The sequence below is a fragment of the Carassius carassius genome, chromosome 44 (genome assembly GCF_963082965.1).
Source record: "Carassius carassius chromosome 44, fCarCar2.1, whole genome shotgun sequence".
Lineage (NCBI taxonomy): Eukaryota > Metazoa > Chordata > Actinopteri > Cypriniformes > Cyprinidae > Carassius > Carassius carassius.
Genome location: NC_081798.1, coordinates 11,983,348 through 12,002,653, shown reverse-complemented (window position 1 = coordinate 12,002,653; position 19,306 = coordinate 11,983,348). Strand labels below are relative to the sequence as shown.

At 35.2% G+C, this 19,306-nt stretch overlaps 3 protein-coding genes across 3 annotated transcripts; 2 read left to right on the top strand and 1 right to left on the bottom strand.

The window, feature by feature from the left end:
• The first annotated feature begins 245 nt into the window (after window positions 1-245).
• On the top strand, window positions 246-7,412 carry xk (X-linked Kx blood group (McLeod syndrome)). Its single transcript, XM_059537969.1, has 3 exons — window positions 246-674; window positions 2,947-3,209; window positions 5,689-7,412. The coding sequence occupies exons 1-3, from the start codon at window positions 430-432 to the stop codon at window positions 6,486-6,488; spliced, it is 1,308 nt and encodes a 435-aa protein (XP_059393952.1). The 5' UTR covers window positions 246-429; the 3' UTR covers window positions 6,489-7,412.
• A 556-nt stretch (window positions 7,413-7,968) lies between these two features.
• LOC132126113 (cytochrome b-245 heavy chain) lies at window positions 7,969-15,672 on the top strand. The gene is made up of 13 exons (XM_059537171.1): window positions 7,969-8,176; window positions 8,414-8,506; window positions 8,937-9,047; window positions 9,167-9,251; window positions 9,537-9,685; window positions 10,476-10,657; window positions 11,457-11,589; window positions 11,679-11,771; window positions 11,845-12,098; window positions 13,766-13,928; window positions 14,589-14,735; window positions 14,844-14,968; window positions 15,057-15,672. Exons 1-13 carry the CDS (start codon window positions 8,132-8,134, stop codon window positions 15,172-15,174), a joined length of 1,698 nt encoding a protein of 565 aa, XP_059393154.1. The 5' UTR covers window positions 7,969-8,131; the 3' UTR covers window positions 15,175-15,672.
• A 301-nt stretch (window positions 15,673-15,973) lies between these two features.
• Window positions 15,974-18,594, bottom strand: dynlt3 (dynein light chain Tctex-type 3). Its single transcript, XM_059537170.1, has 5 exons — window positions 18,456-18,594; window positions 17,907-17,948; window positions 17,575-17,698; window positions 17,352-17,429; window positions 15,974-16,312 (listed from the first exon to the last, which is right to left on the bottom strand). The coding sequence occupies exons 1-5, from the start codon at window positions 18,480-18,482 to the stop codon at window positions 16,236-16,238; spliced, it is 348 nt and encodes a 115-aa protein (XP_059393153.1). The 5' UTR covers window positions 18,483-18,594; the 3' UTR covers window positions 15,974-16,235.
• Window positions 18,595-19,306: the final 712 nt, after the last annotated feature.

Here is a 19,306-nt window from a genome sequence, read left to right as displayed (position 1 = left end):
GTACTTTTACTTTCAGTACTTGAGTAGTAAATTTTCAAATGGACTACTTGCAATACTTAAGTACAAAAATTTTTGAATACTTTAGTACTTCTACTTAAGTGTGGTGCTTAAAGAGCACTTCAACTTCTACTCAAGTCATTTTTTTGATAGAGCACTTGTACTTTTACTCAAGTCTGGGTCTCTAGTACTTTATACATCTCTGGTCATAATACACCGCTGGTGATCAGGAAGTGTACAAACACGCTGCTGAGAGTAAACATACTGTAAACATGGAGCTCCACTGCGCCCTCTACAGTCTAGACGACCGCTGAGACGACAGCTATTACTGTGTGAATCTGCGGCTGCTGCTGGTGGTTGATACGTCCACTTTAACTTCAAAATGCATGCTCACGAGAACCGAGAACAGAAAACCAACATGGTGGAGTGAGGATGAGACTACCCAGCTCTGTCCTTGTGTCGGTGTCTTTGTTCACGGCCGAGACGACGGCTGCTCTGTATCTGAGCAGCACTTATCGCTCCGCTGGCGATCAGATTTGGCAGAGCTTCACGCTGCTCTTCACGCTCGTGCCATCCGTGCTGGTGCAGCTCACACTGATCTTTATTCACAGAGACCTGAGCAGAGACAGACCTCTAGTGCTGCTGCTTCATATATTACAACTAGGGCCAATAATAAGGTGAGTGGCCAATTTGTGATTCTTCTTCAGTGTAACGCTATTTGGGTGAATTTCCCATTATCACAAGCCTGTGATCCATCTACATAGTGGATGAAGACATAAAAATATTCATGATTGTGAGCGAATACACATAACGAAGGTTGTTGTTTTTTTCTTGCACGCACATGAACCTCTGCTTTACCTGTTACAAATGTTATTAATATTATTTATACAAATATTATTAATATTATTAATAAACAGTGCGCAGCATGTCAAAGGCTTCATATCCCCGGGGCTTTGCATTGTGCACACATTTCATTTCTGATAAGGTGCTTTTAAATAATTTTCTGTAAGCTGTTAACATTCTATTAGGCAAAATAAAATAATAATAAAAACAAATAATTATTATGATATGATAATAGTTGCAGTTACCTTTTTAATCAAGGCCATGATATTGCACTTTATGTTTTTTAGAAACAGAATTTAATGCTTATAATATTCTTGTCAATTTTTCATCTATGAATTATTTACTGTATACATTAATGCTTATAAAAAGAGGCACTTCACATGAAGTATAGATGATGTTATGATATATGTTCTTTAAATCATAGAAGTACATTCCATTACCGTTAGCACAATATTTTTCTTTCTTTCATTTTGTTTTAACAATTTTTTTATGTTAAATAATGTGTGTATATATATATATATATATATATATATATATATATATATATATATATATATTACCAAGCCGTTAATGGACAATTTGTGTCCTCAAATCATCTATTAGTGTTATTGACAGTTCCTTTCCTTTCTGTTCCAGACCGGTCCTCTCAGTGAACTGTTCCATCTCTATCAGTCTCTGTGTGTTTTTACATTGACCTTGTGTATGATTGATATGGCCTTTTCTAATAGTACAGTTTAGCAACATGACCTGGGCCAGCTCATTCAGATAAAGCCCAGCAATGTTTCAGACGTTTGTGATTCATGTATAATTCAGATGTTTATTTCACTGAATTAGTGTGGATGGCCTGTAAAGGCTCTCTTGGCCTTCTCTTAACACACTGTCATCCGTCAAATTATCATCAAGGTTGCCTGCACCCTATTATTGCAAAATAGCAAGGCTGTTGTCAAGGTTTGGGATAGGAAATACTCACACTCATGTTTGGTGCCTACTACCTGTCCTATGAGACCTAGCCTTTACATTTTAAATGAATGAGATGGACAGATCGTCCACTGAGACCTTACAAAAGCTGTCCTCGGGTAAGCTAGAACAATGCTTTTGAGCTCTCACTGGATTGAGTGCAATTCTCTGAATTGTGACATGGTCTATTGTGAGTGTGAATATAATTAGAATAATTTGCAGCCAATGCAGTAACCCGCTAATATCATTATATTTTGATAATAAAAATGACCAAATGCAATATGTTATTTCTTTCAACTATAATTTTATAAAAGTATAGAATTTATTTTAGTTTATTTTATTTTACTGTATTTTATTTCTATTATTTATTATTATTATTTTTTTTTTTTATTATTTTACTCAAGGCAATATATGTGACCCTGGACCACAAAAGCAGTCTTAAGTAGCATGGGTATATTTGTTGCAATATGCAAAAAAAAACATTGTTTGGGTCAAAATTATACATTTTTCTTTAATGCCAAACATCATTAGGATATTAAGTAAAGATCATGTTCCATTAATATATTTTGTACATTTCCTACCTTAAATATATAAAAACTTAATTTTTGATTAGTATTATGCATTGCTAATTGCTAATTGACTTCATTTGGACAACTTTTAAGGTGATTTTCTCAGTATTTAGATTTTTGTTGCACCCTCAGATTTCAGATTTTCAAATAGTTGTATCTTGGCCAAATATTGTCCTGTCCTCACAAACCATTCATCAATGGAAAACTTAATTATTCAGCTTTCACCAAATCTCAGTTTGACAAAATTGACCCTTATGACTGGTGTTGTGGTCCCGGGTCACATGTGTTATTTTTCAACTGTAAATTATGTTTTCATTATTGTATTGTATTTTATTTTAATAACAAAAATCTGTTGACTATCATTTTTAAAGGTACAGAACTATTTCTTTTAATTATTTTATTAATAAAATATAACCAATAGCAATATATGTTATTTTAACTATAAAAAAGTGTCAAGCAAATAATAATAAAATAATAATAATTGTTTTAGAACATATATATATATATTGTTTTATTTAATTTTTTTACTTTGGCCACTCATTTATTGAAACAATAAAACAACAATGTTTTATTCCTTTAGGTGCTTGGATGCATTCTGTATCTATGGCAGTGCCGGAAAGGTGGAGGAGCCGTATGTCACCATCACCCGTAAGAAGCAGATGCCCCGGGAAGGGCAGACCGAGGAGGTAGAGCAGGAAGTGGGCCAGGCAGAGGGGAAGTTAGTGACCCACAGGGCTGCTTTCGCCAGGACATCGGTCATACAGGCCTTCCTGGGCTCTGCACCCCAGCTCACACTGCAACTCTACATCTGTGTGCTGCAGAAAGGGGTGTCCATCGGTAGAGGTGAGAACACACACACACACACACTAAGCAGTACTGACAGACCTAAAATAGAGCGCTGCAGGAGATAGTCTAGGTTAATAAAGGCTTTTAGAGAAACTGAAAGCTTAGTGATATAGTGTCATTGGTTTTATAACACGGCTCTCCAGAATACTTGATTCTGATTGATCAGTTGCAAGATTTAGTGGTTAGATATTTCTGAATGAAGGCTGTTGCCGATAGCAACTGATTGCTTATCCGAGAAACCTGTTTCCTACAAAGCTGTGCTTGTGTTTCTTTGTTTTCTAAGTAAGCTAATGAAACAATTTCCATTAATTAGCTATGTAATAATTGGGTTAAAGTACAGTCAGACAGTCATTATCACAAAATAAGTCACTTCAATGTGATACAAGATCATAAAAACACGTAATGAGCGGCTGACTGTTTATCACTTACGATACATACCAGTCACAGTGACTCTTTTTATAAACATTTTGAGAATGAGAACGACTTCTTAAATTGTCTCGAGAATTTCTAGAGCATGAATAAGACTTTCTTATTCCTGCTCTGTTTTCATTCTGTTATCTGGCCTTGTGAAGTATAACTCCCAAAGTGGAGCATTGCAAGCTTATGAGCTTGACTTTCATGGTTAATGAGTTTTGCCAATTCTATAAAGTGTCAAAAATGTCAGGGAGAGCAGTTATCATTGAGGCATGTCATGTTTCTGCCCAACCAGTATGATCTGTGCACAGTCTCTTTTGCACATTCTCTAAGTTTCCTCTATGGAATAATCTCTCTATAAGTCCTGTAAACATGGAACTGCTCCTAACGTCACTCAACTAAATTTAACAAGCTCCCCCCGTGACACATTCTGCACACATGCTTGAGTTACATTGAAATTAATGCCTCTGAAATGACTTCTAGCTGTGTACTATCAGTTTCCTCTTGTTATCTCAATGACGCACACTTTGTTTTTAAGAATGTCAGCTAAAATTGATAACTTGTTTTCAGACAGCATGCGCAGCCCTCAACAGACATAAGTTATATATAAACCATACCACAGATAAATTCGTTTTAATATACCCAGAAGTGCTACACAACAATGAACAGTCCCATTGGTTGTAAATAACCAATAAAGAACATATATTGCCAGTTAAAAACTTTTGTATTTATTCAAACCTGGATTATTTTCTATTATTATTTTAATTTATTATTATTATTATTATTATAAACCTGGGACTAAACAGAGTACAGTGTTTTTTTATCATTATTATTTTTGTTAACCTGGAACTAAACAAAACATCATAGGATTTCTTGTAAAAATAACTAATAAACATTAAATAACAAATAAAGGCAATATTCTGAAAATATTCTGCCAAAATTGTGAAATTCATGTACATCTATTTAGACATTTTATCTAGATTGTTATGCTAATAATAATAATGCAAATGTAAAATGTGTATTTTATTACAAATGCATTCCAAAATTCCTTTGGAAATGGTATATTTTGGACTGTTGGACTCCACTGTATACTGTAGACAGCTTAGGCATTTGCAAGCTGTTATTTGGTATAATTAGAGTTTTGCTCTCCACCCATCAACTGTCACTCCACATTGAGTATTAGGAATTATAGACCCGACTCTGTCTCACAGATACAGTATATCATCATCTGCGCTGCATGAGGAATGTGTTGACAGCCTTGCGGTCTATCCTTGAAAGCAGTATTGGAGATCATAATTTATAGTGAATCAGTCTGACCCCATTACCCATGAGGCAAAGAGTAACGAAACGGTGACTAACTTTAGTTCAAATGGAAGGCTGATGGAGACCATATGTTTGCACTGCTGGTGGATTTGGGCCTTCAGGGTATCTGCTTTTGTTATCTTTTATTACTTGATAACAATAGTGAACAGTAGTAGTAAATAGTTAATTATTTAACCAAATGGCAACATATCATGCACAACAGTTATGGCGGCCTAAAAACAAATAATAATAAAGAAAGAAAAAAATGATTCGCTAAAACAAAGACCGTTTTCATTGAATTTTGTCCATAATTTATTTTTGTATTGCTTTTTTTTGTTGCTATTTGTTTAACTTAATTTGCGTATTTATTTAAAATGTATTTATCTATGTATTATTTTTTTATCTTTAGGTTTTTCATTCTTTCATTCATTTATTCATTCATTCATTCATTTATACATACTTTTGCTTTTATTTTTTTATTTTTATGCATTTATTTATTACCTTATTTAACTTTTTTATGTGTAACATGAAAGTGGGGAAAGTCATATATAGCAATGTATTTATTTAATAACATTTCTTTTTTTGTCTTTCTGTGTTTTATTGTTTATTTATAATTTCTGGATGTTTGGGCCTCTGTACACATTTGAGTTGTTTATTCAATATCCACTCATCTAATGCAAATGTTTGTTTGATTGCTCTTAACCGCAAAGTATGTATGGATTTAACGCGATCCTGTTTCATTCTTTTCGCTCTCTGCTAGGTACACTGATGGTCATTTCCCTTCTCTCGATTGTATACGGAGCCCTACGCTGCAATATTCTGGCCATAAAGATACGCTATGATGATTACGAAGTCTCTGTGCGCCCGTTGGCATACCTGTGCGTGTTCCTGTGGCGAGGGTTCGAGATCGCCACACGTGTGGCAGTACTGGTCCTCTTCAGCTCTGTGTTGAAGGTATGGGTGCTTCCGGTAGTTTCGGCCAACTTCGTCCTGTTCTTTCTGCACCCGTGGGTTCTCTTCTGGAGCAGCCGCTCTCCTTTCCCGGAGAACATTGAGAAGACGTTGACCCGTGTCGGGACGACTATTGTCCTTTGCATGTTGACCTTCTTGTACGCCGGCATCAACGTATTCTGCTGGTCCGCTGTTCAGCTTAGATTGGACGACCCTGATCTGATCGATAAGGGTCAGGCATGGAGACGCCTCGCTGTGTATTATTCCCTCCGTTTTGTCGAGAACATGGGGCTGACTTTGATGTGGTACATCCACCGGACTGAGTTCTACCAATGGGTGGACGCTCCCGTGTTAGAACTGTCGCTGTTGTTGGGTTATGCCACAGCTGTTTTTTTTATGTTGCTCTTTTACCAGTTTTGCCACCCTTGCAGGCAACTCTTCTCATCCAGTCCAGCCCAAGGCTTTTGGGAATGCTGTGGATCCCTCTGCCTGCTTCGTGGGACGATCTCCCAGCCAGGCTCCACGAGGACCAAGCCACCAGGGAAAGACACTGGAGATGATCCACCCTGCATTACCAAAGGGGACATTGGTTTGTGCGGCACTGTGTGAGCAAAGCACAGCTCTATGAAATAGTTCAACTAAAAATAACAATTATGTAATATTTGACTCATCTTCATGTCATGCCTGTATGACTTTTATTCTTCTTCAGAAGAAAGGTTTTTTTTTAACTCCATTGACTTTTATTGCATAAACAAAGGCAGTTGTCTTATAAAACATCTTCTCTTGCATTCCATGGAAGGTATAAAGCTTTCTTTTGTAGGTGAACTATCCCCTATAAAAACACTGTATGAAGTGCCATTTAAGGATCAAAAGGGAGAAATAAAATGAAAGTGTTGGATTTCTGCCTTAATGGTGGAATGTAAAAGTCAACGTTTGTTGTACTTTGAGATGAATATATTTTTTCTTGTTTGGTTTACAAGGCAAAAGAGCCAGCATGTTCCGCTGAAGTGCATGTGAAATTCCCTACCAAGATGTTACCGCTGCTTTTGTCATGTGACGTGGGAGCGCTCTGTCCCTCGTTCAGTGTTGGTTTGATTAATGTTATAGCTGTCTGTGTGTATGGATTATTTAAAGCAGAGTTATTTAAAAGATTGTATTTAAGCTTTATTTTTTTCCATCACCTTGGGGACATTGCTTGCTGAAAAATGTTTGACAACCTCTCAGGTTCATTATCAATACTTTCTTCTAGTTTATCTTATTACTCTACTCATACTGTGTGTAAAACTGTGAAATTAGTCCTGATTGATCATATGACAGTGTCCTATCATGTGATAAAATATGGCCTAAATTCAAGCAATCGCCTCAAATTGCTTTCAAAATGTAAGGACATGTGGATAGTGAGAATTGGAGTTGGGTTGCCAGGACCTTCATAAGCCTGCAAAGAATGATTTAATCGATTGTTTTTTCTTTCCTTTGTTTACATTCCTATTTTGCACTTGTCTCATCTGGAGACATCTTTTGTACATTATTCTGATTTTTCCTATAACAAAGTCATTATTTTCATTGAAAGCAGTAGATGATTGTGTCCTAACTTTACTGCCCCCCTGTGGGGAGTTGAATGGCTTGAGTTTATTCATTTTGCAAGACTGTGATTGGGTTACATTTGGAAACTCCCTCATATTATGTCCTTCAGCACTGTATAGAGCACACCACTGCTTTTGATATGTGCAACTGTCAGCTAAACCCATATTAAAAATAAAATAAATAAAGGAGAATGTTATTTTGTCAATGGTGGTACACAGTTTATTGAACTTGTCGTGTTATTTATTTATTTAAGTTCTTGTTGTATTTGCTGTGTGTTTTGTACGTGTGAGGTCAGTTGCCACTTTTGTGTATTGTTTTTTTTTTTTTTTTAAGCCTTCATTAAAACCCATTTACAATATGCTCAGGAGAAAGACAGTAACAAATGCAAATAAATTATTTAATTAATAAAACCATAACAGTTCTGACACTACAAAAACTGAGACTGAATGAATGACAGGCCTGACTATAAATCAGAAAGAGAACTGAAAGATTGTCTGACCATCCCCTTTAGGTTGAGGAACTTTGCTTGATGGTTTCTCGTGGGCTCCCAGTTGCGACAGTATTTCCTGGTTTGCTTTATAAACCAAATCCCTTTTTGTCTTGTGGCTTTCTTCAAAATTGTTCAGCCACACTTCTCTTGATCTTCTCTTTCTACACAGCACAACATCATGGGAAACTTTGCTGCAAATGAAGGACTATCCATTTTTGTTATTGTAAGCCGTTGGAGTTATACTTTCTTAATTAAATTAACTTTTAAATATTTATGTTATAGTCTTTGTATTTAAAGTTCTTAATTGCTTTTAACTGCGTGTGTGTGTGTGTGTTTGCCACATTATGTTTTATTTGTTAAAAATACTGAAGGACAGATACTCCTCGTGCTTTATTTTTTATACTATATTTACTTAATCAGTCTGCAAATCTTCTCAGACGCTCTCCGTTGTGTTTTACAGCTGGTATGGCTCGGCATCAATGTGTTTCTCTTTGTGCATTTTTACATGGCATTTTTGGTTGATAGATACTACTATACTAGAGTCATCCTTGGGGTAAGTGTCAAATAATTTATACATTTTAATTAATTTAATAATCTATAAATAGGATTAATTTATTATTGTAAATTATTATATTGATGTCATTGTGGTTTTTCTAAGTATCCTGTATAATTCGTAATATTTTGTGTAGTTACACTCCAGTGTTATGTTCAATTATAATGTTAAGCTAATTTCATATTTGTATATTGTATTAAGCTAGTGTATTGTTCTCAGAATTTAGAAAATACAATTCTTATATGTAGGCCTACATATTGTTACATTTTATCTGCACGTACAACTTTTAATGCATCAGTGAATATGTTGTTCAGAGCTTAAAAATAGGAAATGAAACTTTCCCCTGTCTCCGTGGCTCATTCTCTCTCTCACACACTCTCTCTTTCTCTCTCTCTCTCTCTCTCTCTCTCTCTCTCTCTCTCTCTCTCAGCATGCTCTCTCGTGGGCCAGAGCTCCAGCTGCATGTCTGAATTTTAACTGCATGTTGATCTTGCTGCCCGTCTGCAGAAACCTGCTCTCATTCCTACGTGGATCCATACAGGTCAGGAAAAGCAAAACAGAGCGAGAGTAAAAGGCTTATCCACTTCAGGTAACGAAAGTGAAAAGCCTGAATCTCCTCATTAATGGTGTGAGTATGTGTGTGTGTGTGTGTGTTTGCAGTACTGTAGTCGCACTGCAGCCCGTCAGCTAGACAGAAACCTCACTTTCCACAAACTAGTGGCCTACATGATTGCCCTCCACACAGGTAAAATAAGAAAGCATATTAATATTATTCACTTTTAAATCTTTTTCAATTTTCAAATCTTTCCTCAAACCCTAGAATCTGAACTCAACGTTCTGCACACACTCTCAGAAAAAGGGTACTAACATGTAACTTTAAGATACTAATATATAACTTTTAGGAATAAATAAGGCGCACACCTTTTGTACCTTTTTGTATGACCCCAGAGAAAGCTTTGTACTGTTTTTCTCATATTTTATGGATGAAATTTTGTAAGCCTGGCTAAAGATGTATTGTATATTCTCCCAGCCATCCACATCATAGCTCACTTGTTCAACTTTGAGAGATTCATGGACTCCCAGCTTATGATCAACAACAGTTACCTGCCTTATGTGCTCTCTCAGATTGGCAACAATGGCAACAGATCCTACCTCAACCCTATCAGAACCAATGAGACGGTAAGGTTTTGATTTATTTTTTGTGTTTCTGAGGCAGCATCATGTTCATTATGCTAGGAACCTCCAGCTGATCTCACTTCAGCCTTGTAGGATAAGCTCCCACTTCCACCCACGGTTACATCACATAACCATCATGCTGCTGCCGCTGATGTGATCATATGATTTTAAAAATTCTGTTGCCATGGTTTTGCTATGATGACCTGGGTGGACAATAGCCAGAAATAGAACATTGAGAGAACAATCAACACATGCATCCTATGACATCCTAAAAAGATGAACTATATTTACAGCTGCTATTGAGAGTAACTATATTAGAGATTTGAATGGTTTTGTGGGTTGTCTCTATTTACATTACCAAAGATTTTCTGAAAGAAGTGTCTTATGCTCACTAAGTCTTTGATCAAGAATACAGTAATATTATTACTATTTAAAATACTTGACTATAATGTATTCCTGTGATAATAGCCATTACATCAGTCAGTGTCACATGATCCTTCAGAAATCATTTTAAAATGCAGATTTGGAGCAATTGTGAAAACAGTAGTGCTCCCTGATATTTTTTTATTCTTATTTTTCAGATTCAGTTTAAAATAACAGCATTTATTTGAAATAGAAATATTTTGTAACATTATAACTGGTCACTTTTGATTAATTTAATATGTCTTTGTTGAATAAAAAAAAAAGAAAAAAGTACTGACCCCAAACCTTTCAAAGGTAGTCTATATGAGACTGAAATCTACTTTTTTTTTTTTTTTTTAATGTTGTCATTTCTGTGTTTTTGATTTCCCAGAACCCAACCATAGTGATGTTTACCACTATAGCAGGACTGACGGGGGTGGTCATCACCCTCGCCCTCATCCTCATCATCACTTCCTCTATGGAGGTCATCAGAAGGTCATATTTCGAGGTGTTCTGGTTCACCCATCACCTGTTCATTGTCTTTTTCATTGGTTTGGTGGCTCACGGAATTGGGTGAGAGATTAGTTAATATTCATTTTTGTATTTTTTGTTAATCGAAACCAAAACTAAATCTGTATTTCACAATATACAAAATGATCAAATATGACAGTAGAGATGTGTTGGATCCAACTTGAAGTGGATTTGAGATTTTATATTTTAAATAAAAGCAGCTCCTCTGAACTTTCTTTTCATCAAAGAATCTTGAAAAATAATGTATCACAAATGTTTCCACACAAATATTAAGCAGCATAACTGTAGTTGGTAGTGAATATACGTTATATCATCTTTTGTTATATAGGCCACACTTTTTTAACCTATAGCTACATGGCCAACATGAAAGCATGTAAACTGCATATTAATTAAATAAAGTAATATGCAAAATGTGATTTAATAACTGAATCTACCGGATTTTGGAAGGTATTTGACAGGCGTCACTTACAGTGATTGGCTGCTTCGCTTTTTTCTTTAATTTGTACTGTTTAAAGTTGAGCAATTCTCAACTTTGTTGTGCACTCCTATTCTAAACTCCACTATCAATAATACCACAATTCATCTTGCACACATTCTGCTTAGCACTAATAAGAGATGATTTATTATGACTAATAAGACAACACCCACTAATTTCTGCTCATTCATGCCAGTGAACACATGGCTAGACATACAGTTTTAATCTAACAAAAGGTAGGATTTCTAGCAGCCTTAAATGAAGCATTATAATACATCTCAGTCATGATACATGTTGACAAGCACATAATACTAGCAAGAGAATTACCATGCATTATTTATGCAATAACTGTGTGTGTTTGTTTAGGCGTATCGTGCGAGGCCAGACTATGGAAAGTATGGCAGTTCATAACCCAATTAAATGTCACACCGAGTTTGAGACCTGGGGTCAAAGTGGCACCAACTGCCCAGAACCTGAGTTTGCTGGGAATCCCCCGAAGGTATATCCTAACATAATCTCAGTCTCAAATATATCTAGCATTTCATTCATCATTTTGATGGTTAACTCAACATGTACTTCCTCTTACAGACATGGAAGTGGGTGGTTGGCCCAATGTTTCTATATGTATGTGAGAGACTGGTGCGTTTCTATCGCTCGCAGCAAAAAGTGGTTATCACCAAGGTTAGTCATTCAAGCAGTTTAAATAAGAACCAAATGAATTCTTCCTCTCTTACCATATTGCATCACTTTACAGGTAGTGATGCACCCATCCAAGACCCTTGAGCTGCAGATGAAGAAGAAGGGCTTTAAGATGGAGGTCGGTCAGTATGTTTTCATGCAATGCCCGTCCATCTCTCAGCTAGAGTGGCATCCCTTCACCTTGACCTCTGCCCCAGAGGAAGACCACCTTAGTGTGCATATCCGAATTGTAGGGGATTGGACACAAGCCCTTTATACAGCCTGTGGAGGAGACAAAACAGTGGTGCTGGATGCTTGGACACTACCAAAGTAAGATTAAAGTAAAAGATCCAAACGTTCATCTAAAAATGAACATTCTGTCACCTTTATGTTGTTCCAAACCTCATTGACTTTCATTGTATGGACAAAAACATTCTTTAAAGGAGCCCTATAATGCATCTTTTTAAAAAGTAATGTAACTCTCAGTTGTCCCCAGAATGTGTCTGTGAGGTCTCCGCTCAAAATACAACACAGATAATTTATTATATCATTTTGAAATGTCTATTTTGAAAATTTTGACTGGAACACGCTGGTCTTGTGCATGTCTCTTTAAATGCAAATGAGCTGCTGCTCCCTGCCCACATTTTCAGATACTCTGCTAAAAAGCATCTGTTTGGTTTTGATTATCATGTCTATTGTGCTGAAATTATGCGTTTTAAAGCCATAACTGTTTAAACTTCTAAGATCCAGTTTTCTGAGCGCACATAAAAAGCATGCGCACAGAAAGCGGCTGTCACATGGCATGAGTACTAAGTTCTCTTTCATGCCTTATTGCACTTAAACATTCAAATACCCACAAGCTTATGTTAAAACACACACGAGTTACAAAAACAGTCGGTTATGTTCGTGAAGGTAAACAGCTGGGATAGAAATCACGTTTATATTAGATCTGTGTCAGCAGCATAATGTACAGTAAATGAATCAATAAATCCACTGTTCTCTTGTCTCCTCTGAGGCTGGGACTCTAAATATTGTTCTGTGCTTGTCAGTGCAGCCAAAGAGCATGCTTTGCTCGAACTTTCTCCATGGCATTAAAACTGGTAACTTACACCATTGTCGCTTGCAAAAACAAAATGAAGCTTGCAGATTAAAGGTCTGAAATTCTCATTCAAAATTTTCGCACAGTAAAAAATAAAGAAAACCTCACGTTGTCAATCACGCTTACACACTGCCTCTGAAACTTTCGTCCATCATAAAAAACAAAAAATTGTACCTGGTTCGATTTATTGCATTTTTGCTTCCTAGCAAGCATTTTGATAGGAAAGGATGACGAACATGAAAAAAAAAAAGGATATGAAAATTTCAGACTGTGCAAGGACCTTCAGTGGCAGTAATATTATAATAAGAACCACCTTCTACCTCACAGGGAGAGTGAAATCTGACAAGCTCTTTTTTTTCACAAGCTTGCAGAGAAAGGCATGCCAAAAAGAAATACTGGGTTAATCTTTTTCATGTTCTCTGGGTTGCTAGGTGCCAATTATATGTAGCACTTAAACACAGATTTGAGATTTTCATGATATGTCACATTTAAAACAGGAGAAAAAGCCATACAGGTTTGGAATGACATGTAGGTAAATAATTGACAAAAATGTTTGTCGTTTTAATGCCAGGTTTATGTCTTGAATAACAGATGCAGTGCTTTTAATAGTACTATCAAGTCTCACTTGCAAAATGGAAATATACATGTGTAGAAAGGGGATATGGGCATACAATCACAGTTGAGAAAAAGAGAAGTGTTGGGAGAGCAGGTTTCTGTTGGCAATGTTGATTTCAACATGAGTGAATTTTTCTTGCTATTTCTCTTTTTGCATTTCCTAATTTCTTCTTCCTACAGTAGAGAACTAAAAGAATACAAACACTAACAACACAATGCTCAGTTATTAGGACGCATTAATTTGATAGTTTGCTGTGCATAATGTCTGTTTTTCTCTGTGTAGGTTGGCTGTGGATGGGCCGTTTGGGACGGCCAGTGAGGATGTCTTTCGTTATGAAGTCGTGATGCTTGTGGGTGCCGGTATTGGTGTGACCCCTTTCGCTTCTGTTCTGAAGTCTGTGTGGTACAAACACGTCCAGGAGAACAAAAACGTGTTCACTAAAAAGGTAATAAACAGCACCAAGTTTAGCGATTCAGGCTTTGAATGACAGAACAACATATTTGTTTATTTTGTAGTCTCATAAATGTGTATGTGTATGAATGTGGTAAAAAAAAATATATATATATATATAAAAAAGTATATATCATCATAGTTCTACAGTTGATTATTCGTTGTACATTAATTGTACATTAACTGTTATGTATTACAAGTTTTAAGTTGAGGCATAATCTAATTAAATATGCACTATTCTGTTTACATTTCCAGAACAGAAGTGTGAACACTGGAATTTTTTTTTTTTTTTTTTGTTGACATTAGAGTTACAGGTTTTTACACAGGGGATTTTGAACATCTCTTTTCATTGCTCTGTATAAAAGTGAAGTTGAAGTGGACATTTATACCTCAGTGCATTAAAAAAAAAAAAAAAAACATTGACGAAACAACCATTAAAATTATGCATTGTAATTTAACTCTACAGATGCATATTTATAGAGTATAATAAAATAAACACTTAAATGTGTATTACTAGTTTACTAAATGTGTACTAGTTTGAAAGAAGTCAAGTTATTGTAGCAAAAAAACATTGAAACTCAAAATTGACTAGTGCCCCAAAAAGCAAGGGTTTTGTCCGTTACTAATATAATGTTCTGACCCTTGACCTCTGCAGATCTATTTCTACTGGCTCTGCCCGGAGACGCAGGCTTTCGAATGGTTTGCAGACTTGCTGCAGAGTTTGGAAAGGCAGATGAATGAAAAAGACATGAGGGATTTCCTCAGTTACAACATCTATCTAACGCGCTGGAAAGATGCTGAGGTGGGCAAAAAGACCTGCTTCTGTAATGACAAGACAATATGAACTATTTTGAACTTCCCTGAAATACAAAAATACGTTGACACTCATTATTTTGATTACTGTTTAAAGGCGGCCCATCTTAGAGTTCAATATGAGGCGGAGAACGATCCCATCACTGGGCTTAAGCAGAAGACTCGGTATGGTAAACCCAACTGGGACAATGAGTTCAGTGCCATCGCTACCCAACACCCAGGGTACGTAGATTGTGGTAAATAACAGAAGCGTTAAAGGCTTTCTACACATAATGTGCATTAATAATTAGTATTTTTCCTCTTCTTTCAGTTCAAAAGTAGGCGTGTTTCTCTGTGGTCCTACGGCTTTGGCCACAGCTCTTGGGAAACAGTGTAATTCACACACGGAATCTGGAACTGAGTTTATATTCAACAAAGAAAACTTCTGATGTGCTTCATGAAGTGTGCCAACTCGTGCATCAGAAACCCATGGATGCTGATAAACACGTTAAAATCAAAAATGCTGCAAAAATGACTTAATGAGTCACTTTTTAATAAAAAGTCCTTAAACCACAGCATAAGACTCTCTGACTTGCTTTTAAAGATTATATCTTGACTTGAGTGTAAGATAATTTTGTCTCACTGCACGGGCAGATTTTGTTCAAAAATTAAGTTTTTATTTACGGTTTTTATATACGGTTATATATATATATATATACATATATATAGACACACACACACATACATATATAGATTTTTTTTAATGTCATTATTATGTTGTATTACTGGTTTAGATATATCATGGCTGTGCATGATGCAGAATTTATTTTTTATGTATTATAAAGATCTAAGTGTTATGTTACTGTGCTGTGAAACTATCCTGCTTTCTAAGCCTGCTTCCTCTCTTAAGTGGAAGTTAAATAAACCTTACAAAATCTTTAAGTTTAGCAACATGGTGGGCTGATTAATTAAATCATATGAATCATATGAATATGGTGTCATAGTGGGTAATTCTGTGATGGATTTCAGTTTCGTTTCTAATTTTTTTGTTTAGCAAATTTATTGTGTGCTGGCTGATTTCAATTTTAAATAAGGAGAACGATTTCGTTTTGGTTCTCAAAAATTAAGTTTACCGTATATTATGTCGTAATATACATTGTATTTGGTTCAGAATTTTAATATATTTTCAGATATGGAAACTGCCTCAAAAGTATGAAGACATGCATATATATTTATTTTGGACTGATAAACCCAAATCGGACAACTTTAATAATTAAGCATCAACATATTTGCATTTCATCCTGTACAGAACAAACGTGCACGTAACCATCACAAGTCTAAAAAAAAACAAGGCAAATTAACATACAATATGGTAGACAAGCATTTGCAATACAGTTTAAACTTTGTAGATTAGGCAAAACATGACAAGTTGAACATGGTTTTAAAGCCAGTGTTGAAGCAGAGTTTTTATCCTTTTGTGTCTGTGTATGTCTCAGCCCTGATTCCTGTTTTATAGCGCAATAGCCACTGCAAACACACTGACGACACAGTACATGGTTCGGTTCTCCCACCGGACTGTGCAACTTCCTGCAAAAACAGACACAATGAAATCAAATGCACACAGTGCGTCATCTCATTTAGTTTGTAAAATTTTGTGAAACTTAAAAATACAGATAGTTTTTTTTTTAAGAAAAAAACTATATAGTTGATTATAAATAAAATAGAACACGTCTGGACAGATGACATGAAATTTTAAGCTGTTTTAGTGCTGTCCTGCGGTATTCTATACTTATTTCTATACTATACAAACATTGTTTGTACAAAATTTCCCACATTATTTTATAAATATTCTACAGGTATGTTTTAGAAAGTTTAATTCTGCCATTGGATAAAAAAAAATAAAATACAAAAAATAATAATAATAAAAAGTTAACTAACTTTTTATTTTACAATTTGGATGTTTTATCTTGTGTTTACATCTCACAATTCTGAATTATTGTTCTCTGAATTGTAAGACATAAACTTGCAATCACAAGAAAACGTCTTAATTGTGATATAAAAAGAAAAAAAAAATTACATCTTTTTGGCTTTTTATTCTGTGGAGGAAAAAGCAAACAAACAAAAAGAAACTATATTTTGAAATAAAAACTCAGAATTATGATACAAGTTTCTTCTATCTTATTAACTCAGTTACAAATCACACAATTTAGAATTTTTTGTCTGCGCTTCTGTCGCAATTGCCATTATTTCCATAATCTTTTTATGAGACTACATGGAACTTATTTCAACTTTTACGAATCAACAGTCACACAACAAAACTATTTAAAAATAAAAGAATAAAAATGGATAAAATTAAGATATATTTTCAAAAATGAATATAAGATGACATATAATACAAAATATAAATAATGAAATATTTAAAAATGAAATAGAACATATTTTAAAATATGGACATATAATATTAACTGCATATTCATATAAGCCAAACAATGCATGTTCCACATACAACTAATACGCAATGCATCTATTTAAACTTTATTCAGAAAAATATCAATTAGATTAGAAGACCAATGTGTCGGTGTGATTATGAAAGCACAAAGCGATTATATGGAACTAAAAGCTTTACCATCAGTGGTAGTGTCCCAGTAACAAGAGTTGGCTGTGTGAAGACCTGCGCCGCTTTTCTGCATCACAGCACAGTTGACTGAAATTCATACATAATATACACAATTAACAACAGCACTTTTGGCCTTGTGAAAACATGACACAGAGCCTTATAACTATATCATCACATTTATAACCTATTAGATATTTACATACAAGATGAACTGAAATGGAAAAGCTCATACCAATGTACTTGAACGGTTTCCCCTGTTTGACTAACTGAGTGAGAGTGTGTTCAACTATGCTGGCTGTCCACTGGTTGACTTTGTTCTGGCTGTAGTCCACGCCTCCAACGATCCCCTCAATGCACTGACCGATAAACACACACACACACACACACACACTAATGGAGCAGACTTGCACTCAAATAAACAGGCTAGCATTAATCCTGCAGGCATGAGTTAGACATGAGACTAACAGCAAAGCAATTCATTCAGTGAGACACACAACAGCTCATATAGGGTTGTTTTTTTATGTTGTTATATGTGTGTGAGTTTGGTTTTATATTGAATTTTACCTCCTTTACAACATTACTTGCATCATCTGGACTGAAAGACACCTGAGGAAAAAAAACAAACAAAAACACAAGCTGTCAAATGGGTTTAATAATGCACAAACACCTGCATCCATTAGATCAAATGTGTACACGTAAGTCAGCAAACACAAACAAACAAAACAACTCAAAATAATTTTAAATAAAGGTTTATGAATACAAAAATAATGATATTGAATTCATAGTTTGCTTGATGACTCAAGTTAACGTTATGATTTGGCCACACCCTGAATCATTTGACGTGAAAACTTAACTTACAACACAATAAAATAACATAAATCAAATTGAGCTTTCAGTCATCTATATATATGTAAATATTGTAAAGTCGTGACTCGTGAAGTTATGTATGTTTGTGGATGACGAAGTAACGTTAACGTATTATTTTGTTTCTGTCCGGATGAAGCGGTTAGCAAGCTAGCATTAAATGCAAATCTACGGTTTACAGGTTTTGAAGAGTTAACGTTAGTCAGATAATAACCATTTATACCATATCGAGCCTTATATAACACCTACTTCATCTCCAGAATGATACTCTTCCATCTTTTAGCTTGAAAAGCAAAAATCTGGACAACAAACTCAGTTCAGATTAGCGTAGCTGTTCTCCCACAGACTGACGTTAGCAACACAATGACGATTGAGTGCTGCCACCTAGTGGCGCTCCTCCCACTCACAATTACTATCTATCTATCTATCTATCTATCTATCTATCTATCTATCTATCTATCTATCTATCTATCTATCTTTCACAATGTTTTGCACATACCATTTCTCCAAACCAACTGTTATCCCAAAGTTGTACTCTGTGTATTATCCACACTGAGCAGATCTCAAATAAAAAAAATAGAGAAAAAGATGATTTTGAGTTGGCGTTTACTTGTATCAAGTCCAATACAAAAGTTGTGAGATGATTCTTACAAAAATGTCATAAAACGTTATCCTGAATAATACAAGATTTTTATATTATATATATATAAAGTGCACTGGTGCTTACAGTCTTTCAACAAATGTAAATAAATAGGTATAAATACATATTATGCACACATACATAATTGTATTTCTAGATATACTGCACATACTGGTAAATTTACTCCCAAGTGATAACTTTGAGAATGTATTTGCTAAAAAGTACAAATCAGACACTGCAAACATATAAAGGGGAAAACATTATACAATGTAGTGCCAAAATGAAACCATTATGGCTCACACAGCTATGCTTAAAAATAATTTCTCAAACTCAGTTTTCTGTTAAAGCTAGTTATTCTGTGAGGTCCGCTTTGCAGCACAAGGCACAGTACCATTAACACCGCCAACACCAACAGGATGATGCTTTGTTGAATTGCTGATTCTACTAATTCTGAGCACTT